The sequence below is a fragment of the Eptatretus burgeri genome, chromosome 16 (assembly GCF_056783735.1).
Source record: "Eptatretus burgeri isolate ZD-2024b chromosome 16, Ebu_testis_v1, whole genome shotgun sequence".
NCBI classification, from domain to species: Eukaryota; Metazoa; Chordata; class Myxini; order Myxiniformes; family Myxinidae; genus Eptatretus; species Eptatretus burgeri.
The window spans coordinates 61,926,743-61,954,676 of NC_140976.1; the positions used below are offsets into that span (position 1 = coordinate 61,926,743).

General features: G+C 48.6%; 2 protein-coding genes across 9 annotated transcripts in view; both read left to right on the forward strand.

The window, feature by feature from the left end:
* The window catches only part of DEPDC5 (DEP domain containing 5, GATOR1 subcomplex subunit), a 150,067-nt gene extending 145,899 nt beyond the window's left edge, over positions 1-4,168 (forward strand). For 6 of the 8 annotated variants that reach the window (XM_085858670.1, XM_085858671.1, XM_085858672.1 and 3 more), the window contains one exon: positions 1,297-4,168. In XM_085858670.1, the coding sequence (XP_085714796.1) occupies positions 1,297-1,592 (296 nt within the window). In that variant the 3' untranslated portion in view covers positions 1,593-4,168. The remainder of the gene's footprint in view (positions 1-1,296) is intronic. The other 2 variants (XM_085858675.1, XM_085858669.1) reach the window with 1 other exon arrangement.
* A 2,044-nt stretch (positions 4,169-6,212) lies between these two features.
* LOC147011180 (14-3-3 protein gamma-B-like) lies at positions 6,213-26,521 on the forward strand. The gene is made up of 3 exons (XM_085859809.1): positions 6,213-6,454; positions 12,487-12,693; positions 25,399-26,521. Exons 1-3 carry the CDS (start codon positions 6,365-6,367, stop codon positions 25,882-25,884), a joined length of 783 nt encoding a protein of 260 aa, XP_085715935.1. The 5' UTR covers positions 6,213-6,364; the 3' UTR covers positions 25,885-26,521.
* The last annotated feature ends 1,413 nt before the right edge of the window (positions 26,522-27,934 follow it).

Below are 27,934 nucleotides of genomic sequence, written 5' to 3' on the forward strand. Positions count from 1 at the left end.
TTTACTCGATCTTGACGCCCCCCCCCCCTTCCTCGGTGTCAGGAAATTATATGGTCTCGGGGAGGAGGATGCACTAGTGACGGTGTTAAATGTGGCACATGGCTTGTAGAAAAGGAAAATGACACATTGGATTTCTCACGACAGCACACAATCACAATGCAGACCTATTAACATGGACTTTAGAGATTTAAACTAAAATCCACACGAGTGTTGGAAAATAGGGAGTAGATACGTGAAATTATCTTTTTACCCCCCACATGTGAAGCGAAAAGTAGGGTTAAGCAATTGGTTCACTTTGTCTTTCTGTCTGTCAAAGAAACGTCAGTTTATTATTGAGGAACAACTTGATTTCAATGGAACGTTTTATTTTGAACACTAATCGGAAAATAATCCTGCAGTTTGACAGGACTCTGGCTCTGAATTTGTCACGATCGCGCATGCCCAAAGAGGAGTGAGATCATTTCTTTTTACTCTGTCTGCCTGTCTGGCAGTCAAACAGAATTGAAAATCATTCCAAGCCTAGTGTTGGCTGAACGGTTAAGGTGGCTGGCTTAAAATCTTAGGGTCTTGAGTTTGAGCCCCTGTCGGCTGTTGATTTAACACCAAGTGGGGTTGACTCAGCCTGTCGTCCTTCCAAGGTCGGCAAATGAGTACCAGCTTACTGGGAACAGGGGGCACTGCATCAGCGGCATGGCTGCCCCCCCCTCCCCGGAAAATGATGCAACCAGCATCCACAGGCTGCGTATGATAGCGAACTCGCGAAAATCATTCCGAACAGGAAACTTGCTGTTTTTAAGGACATCATAAAGGACACAAACAGGCACGAAGAACTCGTGTCATGTGTTCAATAAGGTGATGTAAAAGATGCTGCATCAATGGTGGTAAACCTCCAACAAAAAATAATTTTACAGCCTTTAAAATCCTTATTTTACTTCTATTGAATTACGATACGCAGCAAACTTGACAACTGGAGAACACAAATTGCCTTTTTGCCACTTTGACAAAAGCCTTCCGATTGGCAGAACGTACCTGGGCAAAATATTACACCATTTTAAGTCATCACGACCCATCAAATATTCCGCTCACAGACCCGCCCATGTCCTTGTTTCTCAAGGCTGCACGAGGTAAGGTGTTCTATGAACTCTCTAGTTGTTATTTTGCTCAACGAAAGCGAGTCAAACGGATATAATTTAACATGGAATGCACGTATTGATACGCTTTTGTCGGAACTTGACTTGAACAGCTCTACTCGCTGTGTGTAGAATACTTACAATAAGGTGTGCATTGGCATGGCAGGTGTAGCGTTTGCGCAGCTGCCTTACTGCAAGCGGAAACTGGCATCGGGGCAATCACGAAGGCGCCGGAACTCTTCCAATGCCAACACGCCGACGGTCCCACCAGACGAGAAGTTCGGTTTCCATTGGACGTCGAACAGCATGCTGAGCAAGAGCTGGCGATCAGCGGCTACTGGCGATGACAAGTTCGCAGAGCGTTTGCTCCGCAGCCTCGTCGAGTTTTGTACAAACAAGGATGACCAACTCGTGATTTTTTGGCAGGGGTGTTTGGACAAAGTGCAACCGGATGCACCCTGAGTCCCGTTGTCTTCTGGTGCAAGTACAGAAGCATTATATAATGGAAAGAAAATATATATTTTTGTTTGTTTTCACTGCAATTGTATTCTTCAGCCCGACTCGGCCAGGCATCGTCCGTGGTACGACGGATATTCCTGTCCAAATTGAAAGGCTTCATTTCTGTTTCTTTTTGTTTTCTCCATCTGCACCGATTTGGACATCTCCAGTGATACTAACGACTTTTTTTACTCATTGGAGTCTTGCAATGTATTCGAGAAACTTAATGGAACTCCCACCCACAGGGTATCTCATCCTGCCATATCCATGGCGTGCATTGTTTGTGAACTTAATTAAACACCAAATGGTGTTTTGTTTTGTTTTTCCGTCTTTTTCCATCGAGTCACAGGCTTATGAAAGGGCACATACGTGCTCGGAATGCCCTGCATGTGTCGGCATGATGATTTAAAACTTGTTTCTTTACATTGTATTTGTAATGATTCTGTGCTCATTCTCTGCAACTTCGGGCAAAGTTAATAAGCACAAAGTGTTCTGATATATGGTACTCCCTAGATCAAAGTTCAGATGAATGAATCCTCATTGTATTGCAAATGGATTTTATCTGCAGAAACGAAATTGAGAAGGAAAAAAAAGAGAAGAGCTTTTTGGTAATCTGTCTGATCTGGAGTGTTTATCGACTGCGTAATTTTGGAAACATGCGTGTGAAGCTTGTGACGTTGTTAAACATGGCAATGATGTCCTTGAAGATGTGAATGGCCTTCTCCTGGGTTGAGGTTTGTTTCGAAGGAAACTCGTAGTTTTGTTGCAGCATGGCAACACACGCCCACACACATGGCCAGCGCAACAATTTTATGTGTTCAAAGGTTGAGCTGTGAAATGGGGCGAATGAACCCGATGCTCCTGAGATGACACAATTTTTATAATTTGACCTTTTCAAAACGATGAAGTCGGCTTGCTGGGAGACATCGATTTGCAGATGTGACACCTGTGAAGGAAAATTGTTTCATCCTTACCTGGCCAGACTAACAACCAACGACCTCTGATGGAATGTACAAGCTACTCAAATGATGGGAACGGTGTATTGAAGTCTCAGAGAACTATGTTGTTGTCCTTTGTTTATATGCAGCACAAGGCTGTGTGATCGCATCATTGGCTGATGCTGCCGATGCAATGCTCTCTGCTGGTTTGGGCAGGGATTTGTAATTTGTTCATGGTACTTGCGATAGCTCGCCTACTCTACGTGAAGGACACCATGGCATCGTTACCGTCTACCAACGAATGCTGGCAGACGGGATTCCCATTAAACGTCCATCTGAGGGATGGCACACACATTGATGAATCACCCTTCCTGTGAAACACTGCGATGACAGTTTATAGCTGGAACGGGATTCAAACCTAGGCTTGATAGCTTAGAGGTGAGTGCGTACTTCTAGGGCCTAGGCCATCCTGTCAGCCCCGGCACTATGTTGAGAAATGGGGAAAGAAAATCATGAACAGTGCCCTGCCATGCCAACATGAACACTACTGATTGTAAATAAACTTTGTTTTAACAATCTGTGATACGATCGTACATGGACTGTCCTTTGGTATCATCCAGTGCTTGAACTCGTGAAGCTGTCAAACGGATATCCTCAGTGATGGCCTGACCCAAATTTTGCCAGATGTGGAGTAGGTTCTGTTGCAGCTCTTGCATATTACTTCATGGAGGCCAGCTTTTCCACACATGTCCAGAACCACCTCTCCCTGGGAGAGACGGAATGGACTGCAGATTCTTCCTTGGGCACCACAGAGTCCTGACTCGAACGTCATTGAACAAGTCCAGAAACATTGGCTCAAGAACTGCAGAAAAGCCACACGTCAATGGAACTTGTGCTTGGGCAGACTACCCCTGGTTGATTCTCCTGACCTGTTTGAAACCGTGCTTCTGAAAGCAGAGAAAAGAAAATGGGTTATGGTTCATCGAATTTGTCTATCTTGTGCTTGAATATGTTCGGTGATGATGCTCGAGCACAAGAAATTCATGAAACAAAGCACAAGTTAGAGAGTTGATGTTGCCTTTTGGAAAGGTGTCTCGATTGAATGTCACAGTAATTATTGCATTTAAAAAGAACTGTAAATGTACAATGTGAGTTTTCTTTTTGTAAATGTATGGTCTTAACCTCCTGCTGGGTACTGGTCCTGGAGGCAGTGCAAACGAAAAACTATTTGTACTTATTCCATCCTCTCCACACAAACCCTTGGAGTCAAGGAAGCTAAAAACGTGCACACCGACTTTCCTGATGTATGTGGCAGGACAACAATTCTGCAGTTGGAACAATGACAAAACTATAGCTCTGGATTGCCATGATGGCAAGCTTCCAGCTTTGAACCCAGTCAATGGAGAGTGGTTGGGGGGGGAGTTGGGGTTAAACAGTCTGTACCCCATTAGTGAGTAGTGGAAAGGGGCCGAGTCGCCATGGCTCTGATTTCCCAGATTTGTGACGTGTAATAATAAAGTACTGAAGCAAGACCGTATTTAAAATGTCTTGGAAATCTCTTCACTTTCACCAGACCACATTTTCTGGAACCCATTGACCTTTTTTTTAAAATTAAACTCATTTGTGAAAAATATGTTAAGGATGGAATTTGAATTATCACTCTCAATTTTGTAAATTTCACATGATTCTGTCTCTCTGTCTCTGTCTCTGTCTCCAGGATCTTCAAATCCAGGATCACTACTCACCTCCACTCTTTAGTTCCTCCCCCCCCCCCTCATCTGTGGAACAAACTTCCATATTCTCTTCCATCTTATTCTTTGCTTCAGGTCTTCAAGACAGTTGTCCACCACCATCTCAGATCATCCCCATCCAAAACCATTATACTTTCTACCCTTGTTAACCCCCAACCCAATGTCTCCTTCCAAATTTTCAGTTTTCCCTCCTGAGAATTCCCTTCTGTATCCATATTGTCCACCCCATGCATCCTCTCCTGCCCCCCCCCCCCCCAATTGTTTGGCCAGGTCTCTATCTTGGCCTTTGGCTCTGCTGTTGGCACCCCCTCTCCCTGCGATTGGTGTTTATCCCCCCCTCCCCACACTCTTTGCTGTTCCTTTTGGCCTGTTGTGTCCTGATCTGTTCACTGTACTAGTACTGACTCTTCCTCAAGTACGAGCCCCGACTGAATACAAAAAACCCATCATAGTTTAATTTCCAACATCCATGGTGGCTGCACACCTTGACTCTTGATCCCCCCCCCTTCTCTTCTATCCCACTGTTCCCTCTAAGGGTTCAAGTAAGCAGTCGACCCCCCATCTCATGTCATCTTCCATCCTTGCTCACAATCCATTAAACATCCCTCTATCCAGTGGGAAATCGCCTGGTGTTGGCTTCGTGGCTGGCTTGGGATCCTCGGGTCCTGAGTTCAAGCCCTGTTGGCTGCTGAATTAACAACAGGTGGAGTTGGCTCAGCCTGTCATGCTCCTGATGTTGGCGAAAAGAGTACCAGTGTACTGGTAAAAGGGGCACAGCATCAGTGGCACAGCTGTGCTCCAATAAATGGTTCGGAGGGGTGACCCATCCAGATTGTGCCAAACAGCCAAGGAAAAACTGCTTCGACAGTTCCAATGCTCTGTTCAAGAGTGTGGTCCACAACACCAATCCAGTGGAAAGGTACGACTTCCGACACATCCATAAAGCATGACTCCATTGATGTGCAATTTTACTGTACAGTATTTACATTTTCAGACATTGTTTCATCAATATCTGAAAGTTACTTGTCGGCCATCTCAGAGGTCCAGAGGTCTTGGCCACTTCCAGATTTTGAGGCCCTGAACCAAAATCAAAAACCCAGGGTGTGGGGTCAAAATTATAATGTTCTCACACCTTGCCACGTGGTGATCATCACGACCAAGTTTGGTGAATTGGACCCTGGTTACTTGTCTTGGTGATCAGGTGAGTTAGCACACAATGACCAACGGGTACTGACTGTACTTCAGCATGCAATGCACCTGGGAACTTGGATGCAGGAGGAAGCCATAAGGCCTACCATGACTGTGCGTTCCCGCCAATATCCATGTAGTTTGTACCCCTCTATCCCCAACACCTCTGGAGACCACGTCCCAGTTTAAACCCATCTTGCCGTTCTGCTGCCACTTCCTCTCCAAGGAGACCATTCCAAGCACCAAGGAATCTCTGAGTGAAGGACCCTTGCCCGAGTTACCCCTCGTTTTCTTTACCCTCAGGTGACCAACCCCCCCCCCCGCCCCTGGTCCCTGACCCTCTCCAATTATTTTATTAAATTACCTCCCACACGCGACCAAGACATCACAGCTCTGAGGTTTGGACATTTATTCGTCTCGATGACACGCGATCAAGTCGTGTTAGAACCACGTTGATGCTTCGGTTCGTTTATCCACAACAAGTGAATATTAAACCATCTGCAAGCAATTTTGATTCCGAGAAGAGAGTACAGTGTGCTCACTACTGTACTGTACAGTACCGCACTGTACATCGTCCACATCTCCACGAAAATCCCTCCTTTTCCAACACTTGAACTAATTTAAAGTCGAGACACCGTGCATGGCACGTTAGTGTACAGTACAGTACAGTACGGTGCACGCGTTCACACAGCTCGCCGCTCCGTTGACCCGCCTTCAATGCGGTGACGTCATCACGCATTCCCCGGCCGCCGCCGCCTCGCCCAGAGGTTGTTATAAAAGGTTTTAGCGGCGGGTGTGGCCGGCAGTTTCAGTCAGACGAAGAGCTTTTCGATCAAGGTCGCGGTGAAACGGGCAGAGCATGGACGAGAAATTGCAACAACTTCTAGTGAAGGCCCGATTGGCCGAGCAGATCGAACGATATGACGACATGGTGGAGGCCATGAAGCAGGTGGGAAGAGAAAGAAGCGGCTATTTCGTAATGGCCGCGCGTCGTGCTGCTTCTTTTGTCCCAAGCGCCCTGGGATTGCCCGCGTTCTCTCCGGCCGTCCGTGTTCGATCCGTGCTTCTCGTAACGAGCTCGGTTTCTCGGTCAGGAAAGGAGTTTTTTTTTTTTTTTAAATTCCTGAAGGGAATCTGAACCTGAGGGCTTTGATCGACGTCATTGTTTGTCCATTGTTGCACGGCCTTGTGTTTTGTCCAAGTTCTCTTCGTCCGCACGTAACGCGCGTTTTAAACGACGTATTCCCGCAATGTGTGTAAATTCCGTGCTCCGTGTGGTAGTCGTACTCCCTCGGGTGTACACCTGTACTTTTCCAGGTTGGGCTGAACTGTTGTGCAAGTAGTGACAGGCGTGAGCACGCAGGGTGTGGTGCCTCGTCTCGACTCACGGGCGGGGTTGTGTGGAGCTGCCGCCAAAATGGAGCTCTTCAGAGCATGAATGGAAGACTGGGAACTCGGAGAGGGTGGAGGAGGGGTGTAGATAGGGGGGAGAGGGTGTAGAGAGGGTGGAGGAGGGGTGTAGATAGGGGGAGAGTGTGGAGGAGGGGTGTAGATAGGGGGGAGAGGGTGGAGGAGGGGTGTAGATAGGGGGAGAGGGTGGAGGAGGGGTGTAGAGAGGGTGGAGGAGGAGTGTAGATAGGGGGGAGAGGATGGAGGAGGGGTGTCGATAGGGAGAAGAGGGTGGAAGAGGGGTGTCGATAGGGGGAGAGGGTGGAGGAGGGGTGTAGATAGGGGGAGAGGGTGGAGGAGGGGTGTAGATAGGGGGGAGACGGTGGAGGAGGGGTGTAGATAGGAGGGGAGAGGGTGGAGGAGGGGAGAGGGTGGAGGAGGGGTGGGGAGAGGGTGGAGGAGGGGTGGAGAGAGGGTGGAGGAGGGGTGGGGAGAGGGTGGAGGAGGGGTGGGGAGAGGGTGGAGGAGGGGTGTGGAGAGGGTGGAGGAGGGGTGTAGAGAGGGTGGAGGAGGGGTGTAGAGAGGGTGGAGGAGGGGTGTAGAGAGGGTGGAGGAGGTGTAGAGAGGGTGGAGGAGGTGTGTAGAGGGTGGAGGAGGGGTGTAGATAGGGGGAGAGGGTGGAGGAGGGGTGTAGATAGGGGGGAGAGGGTGGAGGAGGGGGTGTAGATAGGGGGAGAGGGTGGAGGAGGGGGTGTAGATAGGGGGAGAGGGTGGAGGAGGGGTGTAGATAGGGGGGAGAGGGTGGAGGAGGGGGTGTAGATAGGGGGAGAGGGTGGAGGAGGGGGTGTAGATAGGGGGAGAGGGTGGAGGAGGGGGTGTAGATAGGGGGAGAGGGTGGAGGAGGGGGTGTAGATAGGGGGAGAGGGTGGAGGAGGGGGTGTAGATAGGGGGAGAGGGTGGAGGAGGGGGTGTAGATAGGGGGAGAGGGTGGAGGAGGGGGTGTAGATAGGGGGAGAGGGTGGAGGAGGGGTGTAGATAGGGGGAGAGGGTGGAGGAGGGGTGTAGATAGTGGAGGAGGGGGTGTAGATAGGGTGGAGGAGGGGTGTAGATAGGGGGGAGAGGGTGGAGGAGGGGGTGTAGATAGGGGGAGAGGGTGGAGGAGGGGGTGTAGATAGGGGGAGAGGGTGGAGGAGGGGGTGTAGATAGGGGGAGAGGGTGGAGGAGGGGGTGTAGATAGGGGGAGAGGGTGGAGGAGGGGGTGTAGATAGGGGGGAGAGGGTGGAGGAGGGGGTGTAGATAGGGGGAGAGGGTGGAGGAGGGGGTGTAGATAGGGGGGAGAGGGTGGAGGAGGGGGTGTAGATAGGGGGAGAGGGTGGAGGAGGGGGTGTAGATAGGGGGAGAGGGTGGAGGAGGGGGTGTAGATAGGGGGAGAGGGTGGAGGAGGGGTGTAGATAGGGGGGAGAGGGTGGAGGAGGGGTGTAGATAGTGGAGGAGGGGGTGTAGATAGGGGGAGAGGGTGGAGGAGGGGGTGTAGATAGGGGGGAGAGGGTGGAGGAGGGGGTGGAGGAGGGGATGTAGATAGGGGGGAGAGGGTGGAGGAGGGGGTGTAGATAGGGGGGAGAGGGTGGAGGAGGGGGTGTAAATAGGGGGAGAGGGTGGAGGAGGGGGTGTAGATAGGGGGGAGAGGGTGGAGGAGGGGGTGTAGATAGGGGGAGAGGGTGGAGGAGGGGGTGTAGATAGGGGGGAGAGGGTGGAGGAGGGGGTGTAGATAGGGGGGAGAGGGTGGAGGAGGGGGTGTAGATAGGTGGGGAGAGGGTGGAGGAGGGGGTGTGGAGAGGATGGAGGAGGGGTGTAGATAGGTGGGGAGAGGGTGGAGGAGGGAGTGTAGATAGGGGGAGAGGGTGGAGGAGGGGTGTAGATAGTGGAGGAGGGGGTGTAGATAGGGGGGAGAGGGTGGAGGAGGGGGTGTAGATAGGGGGAGAGGGTGGAGGAGGGGGTGTAGATAGGGGGGAGAGGGTGGAGGAGTGGGTGTAGATAGGGGGGAGAGGGTGGAGGAGGGGTGTAGATAGGGGGAGAGGGTGGAGGAGGGGGTGTAGATAGGGGGAGAGGGTGGAGGAGGGGGTGTAGATAGGGGGGAGAGGGTGGAGGAGGGGGTGTAGATAGGGGGGAGAGGGTGGAGGAGGGGGTGTAGATAGGGGGAGAGGGTGGAGGAGGGGGTGTAGATAGGGGGAGAGGGTGGAGGAGGGGGTGTAGATAGGGGGAGAGGGTGGAGGAGGGGTGTAGATAGGGGGAGAGGGTGGAGGAGGGGTGTAGATAGTGGAGGAGGGGGTGTAGATAGGGGGAGAGGGTGGAGGAGGGGGTGTAGATAGGGGGAGAGGGTGGAGGAGGGGTGGAGGAGGGATGTAGATAGGGGGAGAGGGTGGAGGAGGGGGTGTAGATAGGGGGAGAGGGTGGAGGAGGGGGTGTAAATAGGGGGGAGAGGGTGGAGGAGGGGGTGTAGATAGGGGGAGAGGGTGGAGGAGGGGGTGTAGATAGGGGGGAGAGGGTGGAGGAGGGGGTGTAGATAGGGGAGGAGGGGGTGTAGATAGGGGGAGAGGGTGGAGGAGGGGGTGTAGATAGGTGGGGAGAGGGTGGAGGAGGGGGTGTGGAGAGGATGGAGGAGGGGGTGTAGATAGGTGGGGAGAGGGTGGAGGAGGGGGTGTAGATAGGGGGGAGAGGGTGGAGGAGGGGTGTAGATAGGGGGAGAGGGTGGAGGAGGGGTGTAGATAGGGGGAGAGGGTGGAGGAGGGGGTGTAGATAGGGGGAGAGGGTGGAGGAGGGGTGTAGATAGGGGGGAGAGGGTGGAGGAGGGGGTGTAGATAGGGGGGAGAGGGTGGAGGACGAGGGGTGTGGATAGGGGAGGAGGAGGGGTGTGGATAGGGGAGGAGGAGGGGTGTGGATAGGGGAGGAGGAGGGGTGTGGATAGGGGAGGAGGAGGGGTGTGGATAGGGGAGGAGGAGGGGTGTGGATAGGGGAGGAGGAGGAGGGGTGTGGATAGGGGAGGAGGAGGAGGAGGGGTGTGGATAGGGGAGGAGGAGGAGGAGGGGTGTGGATAGGGGAGGAGGAGGAGGAGGGGTGTGGATAGGGGAGGAGGAGGAGGAAGGGGTGTGGATAGGGGAGGAGGAGGAGGGGGAGTGGATAGGGGGGAGGAGGAGGAGGGAGTGGATAGGGGGGGAGGAGGAGGGGGAGTGGATAGGGGGAGGAGGAGGAGGGGAGTGGATAGGGGGGAGGAGGGGGTGTGGATAGGAGGGGGAGGGGTGTGGATAGGGAGGAGGAGGAGGAGGGAGGAGGAGGGGAGGGGGTGTGGATAGGGGAGGAGGAGGGGGTGTGGATAGGGGAGGAGGAAGAGGAGGTGGAGGTGTGGATAGGGGGAGGAGGAGGAGGGGGAGGGGTGTGGATAGGGGGAGGAGGGGGAGGGGTGTGGATAGGGGGAGGAGGAGGGGAGGGGTGTGGATAAGGGAGGAGGAGAAGAGGAGGAGGGGGTGTGGATAGGGGAGGAAGAGGAGGTGGAGGTGTGGATAGGGGAGGAGGAAGAGGAAGAAGAGGAGGTGTGGATAGGGGAGGAGGAAGAGGAGGTGTGGATAGGGGAGGAGGAAGAGGAGGTGTGGATAGGGGAGGAGGAAGAGGAGGTGTGGATAGGGGAGGATGAGGAGGAGAGGGGTGGGTGTGGGGGAGGAGGAGGAGGAGGAGAGGGGTGGGTGTGGGTGTGGGGGAGGAGGAGGAGAGGGGTGGGTGTGGGGGAGGAGGAGGAGGGGGGTGGGTGTGGGTGTGGGTGTGGGGGAGGAGGAGGAGAGGGGTGGGTGTGGGGGAGGAGGAGGAGAGGAGAGAGGGAGAGGGGTGGGTGTGGGGGAGGAGGAGGAGAGAGGAGAGGAGAGGAGAGGGGTGGGTGTGGGGGAGGAGGAGGAGGAGAGGAGAGGAGAGAGAGGGGTGGGTGTGGGGGAGGAGGAGGAGAGAGGAGAGGAGAGGGGTGGGTGTGGGGGAGGAGGAGGAGAGAGGAGAGGAGAGGGGTGGGTGTGGGGGAGGAGGAGGAGAGAGGAGAGAGAGAGAGAGGGGTGGGTGTGGGTGTGGGGGAGGAGGAGGAGAGGGGTGGGTGTGGGGAGGAGGAGGAGAGGAGAGGAGAGGGGTGGGTGTGGGGGAGGAGGAGAGAGAGGGTGGGTGTGGGTGTGGGGGAGGAGGAGAGGAGAGGGGTGGGTGTGGGGGAGGAGGAGGAGAGGAGAGGAGAGGGGTGGGTGTGGGTGTGGGGGAGGAGGAGGAGAGGAGAGGGGTGGGTGTGGGGGAGGAGGAGGAGAGGGGTGGGTGTGGGTGTGGGGGAGGAGGAGGAGGAGAGGAGAGGGGTGGGTGTGGGTGTGGGGGAGGAGGAGGAGAGGAGAGGAGAGGGGTGGGTGTGGGTGTGGGTGTGGGGAGGAGGAGGAGAGGAGAGGGGTGGGTGTGGGTGTGGGGGAGGAGAGGAGAGGGGTGGGTGTGGGTGTGGGGGAGGAGAGGGGTGGGTGTGGGTGTGGGGGAGGAGAGGGGTGGGTGTGGGTGTGGGGGAGGAGAGGGGTGGGTGTGGGTGTGGGGGAGGAGGAGGAGGAGGGGGAGGAGAAGGAGGAGAGGGGTGGGTGTGGGGGAGGAGGAGAAGGAGGGGGAGGAGGAGAAGGAGGAGAGGGGTGGGTGTGGGGGAGGAGGAGAGGGGTGGGTGTGGGGGAGGAGGAGAGGGGTGGGTGTGGGGGAGGAGGAGGGGAAGAGGGAGGGTGGGGTGGGGAGGAGGGGAAGAGGGAGGGAGGGTGGGGTGGGGAGGAGGGGAGAGGGAGGGAGGGTGGGGTGGGGAGGAGGAGGAGAGGGAGGGTGGGGTGGGGAGGAGGAGGAGAGGGTCGGGTGGGGAGGAGGACTAGGAGAGTAGGTGGAGGAGAGGGTGTAGGTGTGGGGGGAGGGGGAGGGGAAGGAGGGGGTGGGTGTGGGTGGGGAGGAGGGGGGGAGGACTTGGTGACGTGAATATTAAAATGATGGACGTGCCACTTGTGGAGCTCCAGGTGTCTGACCACTTGTCTATAACGAATGGAGTTTGTGGTTCAATTGTCCACTGTTGTGGTGTTTAACGATCATTTACCTGTAAACAGGATGGCTGTCCCAAGGTTTGGGTGGTTTTTTTCGGTACACTTAGTCATACCCACTCTCAAATGGGATGGTGCCATCCCATACATATGGGGAATTGCATTGGGGGTCCTATCCCCCACTCTGAACCCCTACGCAAGTTGCCTTGAATTTGCAGGACTGTGGAAGGTCTCGACGTTGCAATAAAACCTTTTCAATGAGGTCGTTTGGACCGACGTTGCCGTGTTGCTCTTCCGGCTTGGCTTTTAAACTTAAATCTTCATGATATGGTTTCCTGACATCTAAATGACCCCAACTTTATCAGGTAACCCAACTTCTTGTTTAATACACCTGGTATGGCAACTCCAGATGCTTTTGGAAGGAAGGTATTGATTGTGGGGGTTTTTTTTGCACAAGTTTGGTAAGAATGGCTAATATCACGTTTTTATCCAATATTTTTTTTTCCCCCCTCCTCCCGGGCAGGTTACGATTGACAAAAAGCAACTAAGCAACGAGGAACGAAACTTGTTGTCGGTGGCTTATAAGAATGTTGTCGGTGCATGCCGATCTTCCTGCCGTGTTCTCAATTCTATCAAAGACAAGGCGGCAGATGATCCAGAAAAGGAAAAGAGCGAATTGGTGACGCGTTACTTGGATGAGGTGACCAAAGAGCTGGAAAATGTTTGCAAGGTGAGAGTGCATCTTGATGCTCTGCTTGCTCCACCGTCACCTGATTGTGTGCACCTGATTGTGTGCACGTGGTACTTTATCATTGTGATGTCACACTCCACCTGTCCTGATAACACTCTGGCTTTCTTTCATTACTTCAGTTCATGGACCGAGTTCATGTTTTTGCCCAAGTCTCTCACGAACTGGCTGACCAGGTTTTCCGTTGAGCTGTTCAAGTAGATTAGAGCAGAAATTGAATTTGTCATAATTCTCGTGAAAGACACCGAGCGATCGTTAACGTTCGCCAACTAATGCTCGTTAACAGGAAGTGTGGCTTGACCTCCGTCGCAGGTACTCTGTGATGCAACACCCTGCACCAAACCGGTAATCCAACAGTTTAGCGTCGTCGGCAATCCAATCCACACTAGACTGTTAAAAGGTAAATGTGATACCTCTGCACCTTTCTATCAGCCCTTTTTATTTTATTTTATTTTTTTTGCATTAAACCCCTTGCTTTACTGAATGATTTAATCAAAAGACAGCACGCTCTACTCCACAAACATTCCACTCTATTCACGCTATAATTTGCTTGAGGTCATCTTCCATCTGCTTGGCGGTCTGCTCGCATCACCTGCGTCAACCATTCTTGGTGTGTGTGTGTGTGTGTGTGTGTGTGTGTGTGTGTGTGTGTGTGTGTGTGTGTGTGTGTGTGTGTGTGTGTGTGTGTGTGTGTGTGTGTGTGTGTGTGTGTGTGTGTGTGTGTGTGTGTGTGTGTGTGTGTGTGTGTGTGTGTGTGTTTGTGTGTGATTGTGTGTGATTTTGGCTTCTCCCCATTTTTACTTGGTCGCCACCTTACTGCTTGTTTATGGCGTGAGCAAAAATTGCTTCTGCGAAGCTCAGTTTGATGGTTTAATTCCCTGTTCTTCATCGTGTGACCCTGATGCACGTCCGATTAAATACACAGGTGGGGGGAAACCCCTTCATAATACAACCACAATTGCTATCAAATTGACTCTGGTTCAAATGAGAGTTCCAATGTGATGCACAAGAGTTGCATCACCACATCACAACATCAGTAAGTTGATGGCAGTATGCAAACAATTATGCTTGCAGCCCAGGAACCACAATGTAGAAAAAAAAATACAGTACGTGTAGGTGGGTCCAAGGTCCATTTTGGAGCCTTGCAAGTGGTGTGGTAGCTCTCTCACTGATGTCTTATCAGCAAAAGTGGTCCCCTTCTAAAAAATGGTGACGATCATTGCTTTAGTTTGAACCTCTGCGTAAAATGAAACCAACATGAGCGCAGTTGCTTCAGACTAGCGAATCTCAATCTCCAGTGCAGACACAAAATACTGACTAGAATTGTCTAAAAATGTCTTGCGAGCCCTGTCCGAATGATTTGAAAGTTGCCCCACTTTGTTAAATTTAGTTAAAACTTGATCTTTGGCAAAATCAAAATGAGAAGCTTTTTGTTTGTTTCTCGTGAAGTCGTCAATGCAGGTAAGATTGTCAACTCAAACACCTGAATTTATTTGTCCACTCCCTTCCCCGTGTCGTTGTCATTGTACGTGTTGCCGCGTCTGCGTACAACCTTTGTAGATGAGCACGAGGACTTGTGATCAAGATTAATTTAATTGTATGTGATCAATCTGGTTTCCACATTTTTCCTGACTGCCATTTGTGATATTGTTTTTATTTTATGTCATTTCTCTCACCCTCTTGGGAGCATGGGGGATTTGTGCACAAATGTATCCTCCCCTTTTATTTTTATTTTCCCCTTCCATTGACAACATGGAATTTACAGTTTCTTGAAAGCTAAAATCCCTGCCTCTGCAATACTGACACCTCCCTTCCTCCTGGTTCCATGCAGCCACGCTTTGCTTTAGTCTGGATCAACTTGGTTAAATCTGAGGCTTGCCCTCTTTACCACAAAATCCCCATTTCTAAATTATTGGGACACTTCTGATGGAAGTTGGTGCATCTCATTTACATCATTCCCCAGCAAGCGGGGTTGATGTGATCACACCTCATGTCGTTGAGGTATGAGTCTGCTGGTGGACCTCAAGTCATTAAGGTGATCATAACCTCGTACACACAAATGTAGTTCCCAATTCCCATCCCTCTGGGCATGTGTGATTGGAACAAGTCCACCAAGTCTCACAATGAAGAAGTCCTGGTATTCTTTCTTTTCCCATTTAATCTCCAGGGTTATGTTGACCAAATATATATATATATATACAGTATATATGTGATCCAGTTATAAATATTGGAGCTACTTCACTGCTCTGTTTGAAGTGTGTACCATATTTGAGATGCTTCTTCTTCTTCTTGGCACATGATGAAAAGTACCAATAAAAGAAGAGGGGTGGGGAAGAAGGGTGAAGGAGAGTGAGGCGGGGGGAGGGTGGAGGAGCTCCTTGTGAGCCAACGGCCATCCATATCTAGTACCCAACTGTCTGCAGACGTCCTGCAGTTGGGTTACTTTTTTATTAGGAGGTTGGAGGCAGGATTTGCACTCCGGCCACTGTAAAACCCTTCATTCCGTAAAACGTATGAAAAGCACAAAAATATCAAAACCCACTCCATGGGAGTACCTCCTGTGCAGCCGCCCTTCGCAGGGCAGCTCACCGGATGATGGGATTGTGTCAAAGCCTTTGGGACCCCCAATCTTTGATAAGAGGAAAATCACGGTGTAGCGTTCCCGTGTCAGATTGCGGTAGTGTCGGGTGGTGCTGAGGTGACGTCCACCAGACGGTGGTCTCCTTGGGTTAACCTGAGGCGGTCCCTTCGGGTGGGTGCCTGGAATGGCCTATCCCTGAGAGAGGCTGATCACCTGTCTGTTATCTGAACTCAAGCGTTTGAACATCGGTATTGCAGCACTTTCAGAGGTTCGGAGACAGGATTGCGGTGAGGTCATGGCAGGTGGTTACACCTACTATTGGTCTCGTCGCTCTGATGGTTACCATGCCCAAGGAGTTGCTGTAGTTATCCAATAAGCTGACTCAAATGATAATTGAGGTAACACTGATCAACGAGCATATTTTGAGACTAAGGATTCATCACTCCTTGGGTGTCATTCCCTGGTCTCTGTATATGCTCCAACTGAGGTGAGTGATCTCGCCGTGAAGGACGCATTCTATGCTGTGCTCGAGTCTGGTTGATCAGTGCCCCACATGAGGTGCTCTTCTCGTCTTGAGAGATCTTTTTCTTGCATATGGCAGCTGAGCTGCTGGGGTAGCCATCATTTCTTGGAAGCGCGACTGTCGCTGATGCAGTGCCCCTCCTACCAGTGCACACTGGTACTCATTTTGCTGACCTCGGAAGGATGACAGGCTGAGTCAACCCCCTGGTGTGTTCATTCAGCAGCCAACGGGGCTTGAACTCAGGACCCTAGGATCCCAAGCTGCCACCCTCACCACTAAGCCAACACAGGCTCATAGTCTTGTGGGATTTCAATGCATCGACTGGAACTGATCGGGATGGTTATGAGACTTGCGTTGGTCCCCATGGATCTGGAACTGTGAACCAGAATAGCATGAAGTTCCTTGACTTTGTTAGAAGTCATGGACTTGGGGTGGCCGGTTCATGGTTTCAGCACCCACAAGATCATCGCTGCACTTGGTATTCCAACGCTGGTGGTGTGGCGAAGGAGATTGACCATGTGCTCGTTGATGGTCGCTGGAGGATTATCCAGAACTGCAAGGTCAAGCAGAGTGCTCATTTCCTCAATACTGACCACAGGCTTGTAGCAACTCTGAAGTTACAGCTTAAATCCTGGAGAATGGTACCATCGTAGACGAGGCTAGATGTTGGCAAGCTCAAAGATGAGGGTAGCTGAGCAGTTTGCAAACAGTCTGAGTGGAGATTTGGGGGATCCTGAAGAGTTGTGGAGTGCCTTCAAGACCACTGTCCTTGATGTTGCCAGTGGATGTCTTGGAACTCACCGGAGCGTGAAGAATTTTGTGCCTCAAGGGACACTGGATACCATTGACCAGAGTCGCAGTGCCAGGTTGAATGGCAGGGCTGAGGTTCAGGGAGCTGAGGCGTAAAACTGTACGTGCGCTAAAGGTGGATGAGGAGGCCTTTGTTTGAGGAATCTGTGAGGGGTAGAGCATCACCTGTGGTCAAGTGATTCTTCTGCTTCCAGGGGAATTTGTACATTGCGTTACTCCAATTCCATCCCTCGGTGTACTGTACTTGGAGCAGAGGGTGGTGGGCTCTTGAGAGAGGAATCCGAAGTGAAGGCTCGCTGGGTTGATTACTTTGAGGACAGTGGTCTTGAAGTGGCATCCATGCTGAACTTGTAAAGGCTGGTGTAAATGCTGTACTCATGTCATTGCACGCAGTTCTGTGTTCCAGGCATCATCCCGACTGACTGGAGGTGGGGTCTTGTCTCTTTGGAAAGGGTAGGGTGATCGCCAAGACTGCAACAACTAACGTGGGGTGACGCTACTCTCGGTGATAGCAAGGTCTTTGCTTGGATAATTCTTGATTGGGTTTGCCACCATGTGCTTGAGCACCAGCGTCCAGAGCAGTCTGGCTTTACACCAAATAAGTCAACGATTGACCTTATCCTTGTCCTTCGGGTCCTCACCGAACGCAGACGAGAGTTTTGGCAGCGGCTGCTTACAGCCCATGTTGATCTCTGTAAAGCGTTCGAGTCAGTGAATCGGGATGCCCTCTGGAGGATTCTTGGTGTTCGTGGTGTGCCACCAAAACTGATAAATCTGATGTCTGAACTATACTCTCATACTGAGGGTGCTGTGATATGTGGTGGTACCATCTCTGAGTTATTTCCAGTTGTAACTGGAGTTCATCATGGGTGTGTACTGGCCCCCACACTTCATTGTTTGTAAGGACTAGATTCTGGGGAGGATGTCAGAGCTCAAGCTGCGGTGCATCGTTTCAGAATGTCAAGATCTCCGACCTTGATTTTTGCCGATACTTTAGATATCCTTTCGTGGGCCCTCAAGGTGCTGAACAGACATCTGGGTCGGGCCTGGGGAGTCATGGATTCGTTGCATCATGGGGTGTGGCGCTGCCGGTACATGTGCGGGAGGACGAAAGTCAGTCTTCAGGTCATTGGTGCTTCCAGTCTTTCTCTACGGATGTGACACTTGGTCTCTGACCAGGGATCTGAGACAGATTTAATTCCTTTAGCACCAGTCCTGTTCGGAGAATCGTTGGCTGTCACTGCTCGGACTTTGTGTCCAACAAGCAGTTGCTGAGAGAGACTCAAATATGATTTGTTACCTGCATAGTCTGTGAGCGTCAGCTGCGGCTGTATGGACATGTGGCGCGTTTTCTTGACTCTGATCTTGCTCAACAGATTCTCTCAGCGAGGGAGTCTCCTGAGTGGAGGCCAATGGGCCGACCACATGCCTCGTGGTTGCAGCAGGTTGATCAGCATCTCAAGGAGATGGGGATGGGCCAGGCATCTGCCTGGGGAATGCCCAGATGGAGGCCCCTGGAGTACCGGCGGAAAGTGGGCACAGCGATCCGCTGTTCTGGCGCATGCTCCCATAACCTGACCTGAAATGAGGAGGTGGGGGGAGGAGGTGAGAGGAAGGGAAGGCAGACGTCTGGTGGAGCATCAATTACGATTCATACTGTCTCATCAAAGTGATTCTGCTTAGAATAACAATTAAGATTGAAACAAAATCATGTCTGAAATCCATTTTATTCCTGTCATGCTGTAAATATCGCCCAGACATGTCCAGTGACAAACACAGCTCCAGACATGTACACCGCCCGGACATGACCACCGTCCAGGCACGTATGGAGATTAACTACCGTCCGGATACGTCCAGAGAGACACGTAGGGGTGGGTGTAATCGGGGAGAATGTTATGCTTTGTTTAAAAATAAAAATCCCCACACCCCACACACACTGCCTTTTTTAGTATAGATTCCCATTTTACAACTAGTTTTCTCTCCAGTTGTAGTTCTAACCTTCCTTCTGAAATTGCATCTGCAACACTCCTTTAATCACTTCCTTTAATTTGGACAGTTTTTGATGCTCATCCATTCTTGAATCTCATCCTGTGAAGATTTTTTTTTTTTCCCCATCATTGCTGCCATCATTGATCTCTATATTGCCGCAGGTGAAATTGGGCAGTCACTGTTCTCATCACATTGTCCATATATTTTGGATTATTTTGCACCAAAACCATATCAACCTGTAGAACGTTGTTCTAACAAATGTGTCCAGCATTTTGAAATGGCTATCAATTCTTCAGATGTGGAATACACGCTAAACCTAAATTGGAGGTCAAGTGCTTGCCACCCCCAACACCGTCGAATAAATCCTGTCCTCTGTTCAAAATCGAAACATTTTTGGCTAACATCAATATTTCTGCAAGAGTGCCAAAACAGATCCTCAACAACAGATCAGTGAGATTACTTGCTTCCATTTACAAGCGGTCATGGAATGCAGCATTGCTGCTGATGTCAACTGTTTGCTTGTCACTCAACTCCAGCCATGCTTCTGCTCCTCTCAGCAAGAATTGAAGGCCTTAAATCTCAAGTCATAGGTTGGGACTGTCTCCTTGGACATACCTCAGGCATCCTGCTTTGCTTGCCAAGCTATCTGCTCGTGGCATTCAAGGCGGGCTTCATTCTGGGATTTCTTTCTTCTGCTATGTACATTGCCGATAGAAATTGTACACGCCCTTTGAAAATTTTCACTTTTTGTTACCTTGTAGCCTGGATTTATATTTCATTAAATCGGACTCTATCCACCTTTACTTACACATTGTTACTCACAACTTCCAAGTGAAAAACAAATTATACAAATTTCAGGAAATTAATTAAAAATACAAAACGAGAATATCTTTGGATAAGTTGTTGGATGGCTTCAGAATCTCCATCGTTTTTCTTTTTTTTGCCAACCTCAAACGGGACTCAAGGTGGGCTTTTTTGAGTAATAGCTTCCTTCTTGTCACCCTCCCATACAGACCAGACTTGTAGAGTGCTTGGGATATTGTCACATGCACAGTGATCAGTTTTTGCCATAAAGGTGTGTCGCTCTTTGAAAGTTGTCATTGGCCTCTTTGTGGCTTCTCTGATCGGTCTTCTCCCTGCTTGGTCATCCAGTTTGGAAGGACTGCCTGATCTCGGCATGGTCTTGGTGGTACCATGCACCTTCCACTTCTTGATTGTCTTGACTGTGCTCCAAGGGATATTCAAGGCCTTTGAAATATTTTTATACCTATCCCCTGATCTGTCAGGTCAGGGGCTGGGGGCATGTGCCGGAGCTGATCTGTGCCTTTCCGCAACTTTATCCTGGAGGTCTTTTAAAAGCTCCTTTGTGCTCATGGTTGAGTCTTTGCTGTGAAATTCATTACCCAGCAGAGGAAACTTACAAGAACAGCTGTTTCATTCTGAAATAATCAGAATTGCTACAATTGAATACAGGTGTTGGTCAATTAACTGTGTGTGATTATGAAGGTGATTAGGTTTAACCTGATCTAATTTACAGTTGCAACCAAGATATTCTAGTTTTGTATTTTTAATTAATTTGGTAGAATTTGTCTTTCACTTGGAAGTTGTGGGTTATGATGTGGAAACTGTCTGATATAGCCTGGAATTAAATTGCATTAAATAAGGCAACAAAAGGTGACTTTTGAAAGGGGGTGTAGATTTTCTGTCGGCACTGTATACATGTTCTTATCAATGGAACCCTCTTATCCTGGTTGAGCCTTTATTTCCCCGAGGTGGTTTTTTGGGCTCGGTCCTGTGCTTCATCTATATAAATGACCTCTCCAGTGCTGTGGAAACCCCCATTGCTTCCTCTCTTGCAGATTAACACATTCTTACATTTCCCACATCCCACTACGAGACAGACTGCAGATATGTCGCTCTGCTGATATGGAATAGATCGGATACTGATCAGACAAATGAGATCTTTCAATCCTGGAAAATCTGTCTTCTGCGTCTTGAACTTCTAGGCCTCACCATCAGCGATGACCTCATATGTTGAGGAACCGCATAGCAACGCTGGGCTCCAAAGACAGATGCAGACTGGTCATTTTCCATCGAGCCAAGTCTTTCATTGGAAAATCGGTTCTGGACCAACAAAGCCTTTTTAGCTCGATGGAGTACTGCTTTCCTCTATGGGCTGGCACCCTTTGGAATCTAAAGCACTCAACATCATTGGAATCTCCCATGATGAGGCTGAAGTATATGGTCTGTTGCTTTCACATTGCAGGCACTCCTGTGGTCTTTCTACTGCCTCTGCTGTGTCCTGTGGCCCTCCCCCAGCAACTTTATCTTTATTTGGTACGGGTAGTCTATTTTGCAGTGGTTTCAGAAGATTTTGAATTCCCCCCCCCTCCCCCTTCGCCTTTCCCCAATCTAATATGGCTGTTTAACGGCATGACTAATGACGTCATAAATTTAAAATCTGACAAACTGGGTAGTTTATCACAATTCATACATACAGGTAGTGGACAGAAAATGGAACCTTCTGGGTGAATGAGACACCAAGTGTGTTGAAAGCAACAGTTTCTACACAGGTATGGCCCATGTATTAATGAAGCAAATAACATCCAGCATGCTTCGGGTCATGTGTAAAAATACTGCACAGGCCTGGTTGCCTATAATTATTGCTGCACGTGGCGACCTCATTGACTTTGAAAGAGGGGCAATTGTTGGGGTATGTTTGGCAGGAGCTTCAGTGACAGCTCAATTTGCTAATGTTTCATGAGCAATGGTGTCTAAGGTGATGTCTTTCCCTTGGAATTCCATGCCAACATCAGCAAAGGGCAACAGTGGGTGGAACTGCATTAATTTGAAGTACAAAGCAGGCAAGCAATTGCAGATCAATTAACTAAATTTCAACCTGTGACGTGAGAAGCCGGTTTCATCAAAAACGGTCTGCCGATAACTCCACAGAGGGGAATACCATAGTCTGGTTTCGGTGCAAAAAACACTCATCACCCCCTCGCAATGCCCGTTTGAGTCCAATGGTGCAGAGAGCATGAGCAATGGACAACCAAGCAGTGGAGAAATGATATGGTTAGATGAATCGTCCTTCACTATGTTCTTGAGAAACGGATGAGTGCATGTGTGGTGCCAACCTGAAGAACTCTACAACTCTGCTTGGTTCTCACATTCAATGGTTCTGGTAGTTGTATTGTGGGGTGCATTTTCCTGACATGGTTTGGGTGCAGTCATTCTGTTAGAAAGCAAGGTTGATGCCAACTGCCACTTGGTAGTGATCATCTTCACCCATGTTGCAGCATTTCTTTCCTGCTGGGAGATGTCTTCTAGTATGATGATTCCCCCATCCACAGAGCACGTGTGATCTCCCAATGGTTTGGTGAGCATGACGCTTATGTTCATCCTATGTCATGGCTTTCTCAGTCACCAGATCTGAACCAAATCGAGCATTTTGGGGATATTCTGGAATGACGCCACCTCCATCAAATGGGTGTGAGTTGATCGACTTTCTCGTGGAAGAATGGTGCCACATCCCTCCAACAGAATTCCAGACACTGGTGGACTTTATGCAACAGTGCATACAGGATGTACTGGCTGCACTTGGTGGCCAAACGCCCAATTAAGTGACTTTACATTGGTGTTTCATTTTTTTCCCTCCCAATATGGCTGCCAGATGACGTGATCAAACTTTTATCCCCAAGGAGAGTTGATGATGCCCTTAGTTTTGCGTTTGGCAGCTTAATCGATTTTTATATATGTGTATACTTTTTTTTTTTTAAGGTTTTGGCTAAAATCCAATCCATGTCACTGAAGACTTCATTGTAACCCCCCACATGTTGTCGATCATACATGTAAATGCTTCCATTTCAGATTTTTTTTTTTATGGCTGCCAGACCACATTACTGACGTCGATTTAATTCTCTCGACAAATTTCGCAGATCACCTTCAAATTTTCTTATTGATCGGATAAATATTTCGACCAATCCGTTTATGATGTCATGATCGCACTGATTCCATAATTTCTTCCACCACCAAAGGTAGAAGGAGGTTGTTTTCACCCCTGTTTGTTCTTGTGTGCAGGATATCTCAAAGTTGTGGGCAGGTTTGTTGGGGGAGGGGTGGGGGTGTTGGTGACGACGAACTGAGATTTTGGTCAATATCCAGATCCGATTACTGGAATGATTTTTTATTTATTTATTTATTTATAATTAAGCGATTCTTCACCATTCAAAGATGTAGCCAAAAACTATATACATACATGCATGACAATTTAAATGAATGTGCATCAATTGTTGGGCCATTAAACTGTCTCATCTGTTGGCATTGGTTGAACGTTAAAGATCCCATGGCATCTTTTTTGAAGTCTGAAATTATCGCCAGCACCTTGGGTGAATTCCAAATTCCTGTAACATTTGCTCGTTAAATTCCCATACCTCTGAGCTTGGATGAATCGAAGAAGAATCTGAAGCAGCTGCATGTATTTTATTTATTTAGAAAAAGTTGTTGAAATGAGCAATCACGCGACCCCTCTCCACATGCTACAACACACCTGTCATCACAGGATCACTACACTCTCCTCCATGGGTCAGCTTTCAGACCACTCCCCTTTCCACCCTGGTTTGTTTTCTCTGGCCAACCCCTGGAGGATGCATGTTACCTTTAACTCCTTGGCCTCACTATCTGCCAGAGACCATCTTTGGTGGACCATGTCCTAAAACAGGTCTGCAAGGTTGGCTGACTTCTTTATTTGCCTTGTAGCAAAGTCCATTCTGAGATGCACAAAACTCATTTCATTGTATGAAACTTTTATCCAAAGTATCATGGAGTAATGGGTACCCACTCTTAGCTGGTGCAACTGTTCCCCCTGGAAATGAGGGTCCAAGTCATCTTTTGGCAGAAGGCCAAGTCCTGGATTGTTCTTGTCCATCACAAGCAATTTAACCCCAAACTAGCATCTCAAAATGTAAAGCCCGACCACATCTGCTTTGTAAACAAACTAAAATTGGTGAAAACAGTTTTGTTTTTTGTTTTTTAAACAAAAACAAAACCATTTGTACATTTTATCATTTATTGCCTCTGCCACTGAAGGTGGGTGTTGGTTACGTTTTTACCCGTCTATCCACCTGTCTGTGAGCACAATGTCTCATGGAGTTAGACGGATTCCGACAAAACTTGGACAGGTTGGGTCTGTGACGAGGGTTTGATTCGATTTTAATGTAAATCTGGATCTGAGATTGAAATTTTTTGCAAGCGATTCTTCACCATTGAGATAAATAGCATGATAATTTCAAAGAGTTGGTGACAAAAAAAAACAGCCCATTAGAATTTGGTTCAGGTCTGAATCCAGATCTGGCTTATGGGTGGAATACAAAACGAAAACTGCTCAGCATGGCGGAGGTATGAGCTCGACCGAATGGTGTTCTTGTTCTCCATCTATATATTAATACTGAAGGACCAATTTTGTGCTCCTCCTCGCGGTCGCGTCATTTTTCTCGGTACTGTGACCTGAGAAGTTTTGACACTGTGTTTGTACGTCAAAGTAGACACGTGCACAAATCAGGGGACTTGTTCACAAGGAGTAGTGTACAAGGACGTTTTGTAGGCCTCATTAGGTAAGGCCATGGAGTACATCGACTGGGATCCGGCTCTTACAAGAGCCGCCACTGGTTGTCATATTGGGCTCGTGGAACAGAATCCGTCTGTGACAGAGTTTCAGCTAGTATACTCATAATAATGGTTTGTTGACAAAAGCTCGAATGGTAAAATTACAAAACCCCATCTGGGGATGGGCTAACTCGATTTTTCAGTGTTGCACCAAAATATGTATCTGGTCACACGTGCGATTAAGGTACGATGCAATGTGCGGTCGCACTTTAAGGAAGTTGCAACGATAAAATGGCATCATGAAACTCAGCCTGGTGTTGGCTTCGTGGTTAGGGTGACTGGCTTGGGATCTTAGGGTCCTGAGTTCAAGCCCTTTTGGCTGCTAAATTTACACCAGGTGGGGATGATTCAGTCTGTCAACCTTCTGAGGTCAGCGAAATGAGTACCATTGTACTGTTGTATGTCCATAGCATCAGCGGCAGTCGTGTCCTAATAAAATGACAGCTACTTGCCGGTGAAGCTGCCATCTGCAAGAAGAAAGAAACTCTTTCCAGCCGTTTCCCAAACCTACCTACATTTTAACAAATACCACCTTTGCCTAACTAATATAGATACACATGTGTTTTTTTTGGGGGGGGGGGGTGGGGGTGTAGGTGTTGTCAGTCTGTGATGGGTTTTCATTGCAGTGACAACTTGAACTGCTGAAGGGATCAAAGTCAAACGTTGTACAAGTATATATTATGATGCAAAGATGAACTGATTAAGTTTTGGCATCAGAGGTCATATCATATAAAAAATGAGATACTTGGGAACAGCTGAAGTGATTTAAATTGAACTTCGTACAAGTATGTATGATGTGATAATGTGGACGGAGGCATATCGGTTGACGTGATGTCTCAGAGTGCCGGTCGAATTAATTTTATCTTTTTTTTTGCATCTTTCTTCATCCTTTCACTCTCAAAATGCAATGTACAATTCTGAAATGCCTCCTTTGGGTTTGCCAAGTAATTGGTGCCATTTTTCAGTGACCTGCGGTCCACGATTTCTTCCATTTTGCCATCAAATCCTGACCGCTGCGCCCTCTCCCCGATGTTTTTGGCAACTCCATGCCCTGCAGTCCATGGCAAGATGAATGGCTTGCTCAAATCAAATGTTAATGCCCACTGTGTTCTGTTTGCAGGATGTGCTGAACCTTCTTGATTCCCATCTGATAAAGAAAGAGATTGACAAAAGTCTCAAAGAAGAGGAAAAAAAGAACGAGTATGAAAGCCAGGTTTTTTACTTGAAGATGAAGGGCGACTATTTCCGTTACTTGGCTGAAGTGGCACAGGAAGATGAGCATAAAGAAGTGATCGCAAAATCTGAAGCTTCCTACAAGGAGGCCCAAGAGATCTGTAAAAACATGGATCCCACGCATCCAATATGCCTTGGCCTCGCCCTCAACTTCTCCGTCTTCTATTATGAGATCTGCAAATCACCCGAAAAAGCCTGCGAGATGGCCCAATCTGCTTTCAACGCGGCGATGACTGGGATCGATAACGTCGGAGAGGAGTCGTACAAGGATTCCACTCTTATCATGCAGCTGCTCCAGGACAACCTTTCGCTTTGGTCCGAGAGGCCGGAAGAAGGAGACAAGATTGAGCAAGCAGACCAACAGGCCGAGTGATAAATTGCCTTTTGGTATGTGGTGCTGGTTCATTTTCTGGTTGTATTTGTTCCAGTTTTGTTATCGGTTTGTTTTGTTTTGTTTGTTTTGTTTTCAGGGGGTGTTTGATAATCCTACCTTAAAATAATTTGCATGACTTGGTAATTGTATCTCACTTGTAGTTGCATTTCCAACTCTTTCTTTTTTCTTTTTCTTTATTTTTTTTTTCTGTGCAGTTGCTTGCAGCCAATGTTTGAATTTTTTTTTTAATTTTTTTTTTTAACTTCTTGGCAAATGGCCTGGCCTTTTTGGTATTTGGTTGATCCAGTGAAAGATTAACGTTCTGAAAGATTAAAGGCTTCCTGAAGTCCTGCACCTTTCACCCCCCCCCTTCCCTCCCTCCCTCAAGGTGTTTCCTCTTTGCACATACCATAACTTTGATTTGGGAACAAAAGTAGTTTTGGAAAAGTTGGCGTTTTGTTTTTTTTTGTTTTTGTTTTTTTTTGATACCAGAATGTGCGCCTTGGTTTTATTTGTGCAACACAAAATGACTCACTTGGAATGCGCCAAACTTAAGTTGAACGGTGCAAGTGCTATTTGGCTCGGTAGCATGCTGCTTCTGAACGGTGGAAATTTGCAATAAAGGTTTTGAGTTGCACGTCTGTGCTTTATGATGTCATTTGATTTGTCGAAGCCGAGCCTTCGTATCTCCTGAATTTGATTTTGTTTTGTTTGCACCACGTGAACCTGGTTTTCGTCATGATTTCCAAAACGTATTAATCTGACGATCGATTGTTTTATAAACTTGTTTGTCCTCAAGGTTTTGTGGGATGTTTTCATTAATACTGAATTTGACTGCATGCAGTATTTGCTGATGCTGCTGCTTGATCTATCACTGACTGGGGTGGGGACTTTGAAACAACCGGAAAAACATAATTTTTATCTTCACATTTGATATTGGGTGATTTCCTGGTGGAACCTTTTCCCATCTTTCAACTTTTGTTTAGGAGGGAGGGGTGGTGGGTTCAGCCTTGAAGTATACACACACTTCTCTAAGCTGTCTATTCTGGGTTTGAATCAAGACAACCATAAAATGTCGTCCTTATTTCACAGATAGGATGATTCAGTGTGTGCTTTCCTTCAGATGGACGTTTATATAGGTGTCCCGTCTGCCATTATTTAGTAGATGTTAAAGATCTCCATGGTGTTCTTTGCAAAGCGAAGGCAAGTTATTCCCGCGTCGGAGTGGTGACTTGTCCAGGATTTTAACCCCAGCCAAGAAACTTAATTTGGCAGAACGGTCGCTCTGTTTGTATGGATCAAGCTTCGATGATTGTTCTCAAGACTCTTCCAGTTAAACGAACAATCCAACCTTCCTTGTGATTACATTTCCCCCCCCCCCCCAAAAAAAAACTCGACTACACTGGGAACAGCCATTATCTGATCAATAGTACAAAGAATGAACAAAGTTCCAAAAATACAAGCCCCCAGAGGCATTCAACCATCAGTTTGTTTCACATTCTGTTAAGCCCAGGTACATTCCTTAATGCTGTGGAGGTTGAGTGTTTGCGACAGTTCTGCCTTTATAGGCTACATGTTTAGACAGCTCCCCTTGCTTGATCTACACTCCCATTCTATTAAACTGTGGAGAATTTACAGTTTGCTTTGGAATCTAGATCAGTCGGATTTTGTTGACACACCCATAAGCTTTTTCTTTAATGGCTACAATTATTCTTGGGGGAATTTGACCCAAGTCTTTCAAGAACAGGCTTGCCATGCCTCGTGTTTGACTACGATTGGTGCAGGAATTTGATGAACTGACTTGTTGGAAAGGTGGCATCCCAGGACGGTGCCATGTTGAAAGTCACTGAGCTCTTCAGTGCGGCCCATTCTACTGCCAATGTTTGTCGATGGAGATTGCATGGCTGTATGCTTGATTTTATACACCTGTCAGCAATAGGTGTGACAAATAACTGAATCCACTCATTAGAAGAGGTGTCCTCTTACTTTTAACCATGTCGTGTAGGTTCCTGTAAATTATGGAGATCGAGGGGTTGTACGGATGTTGACA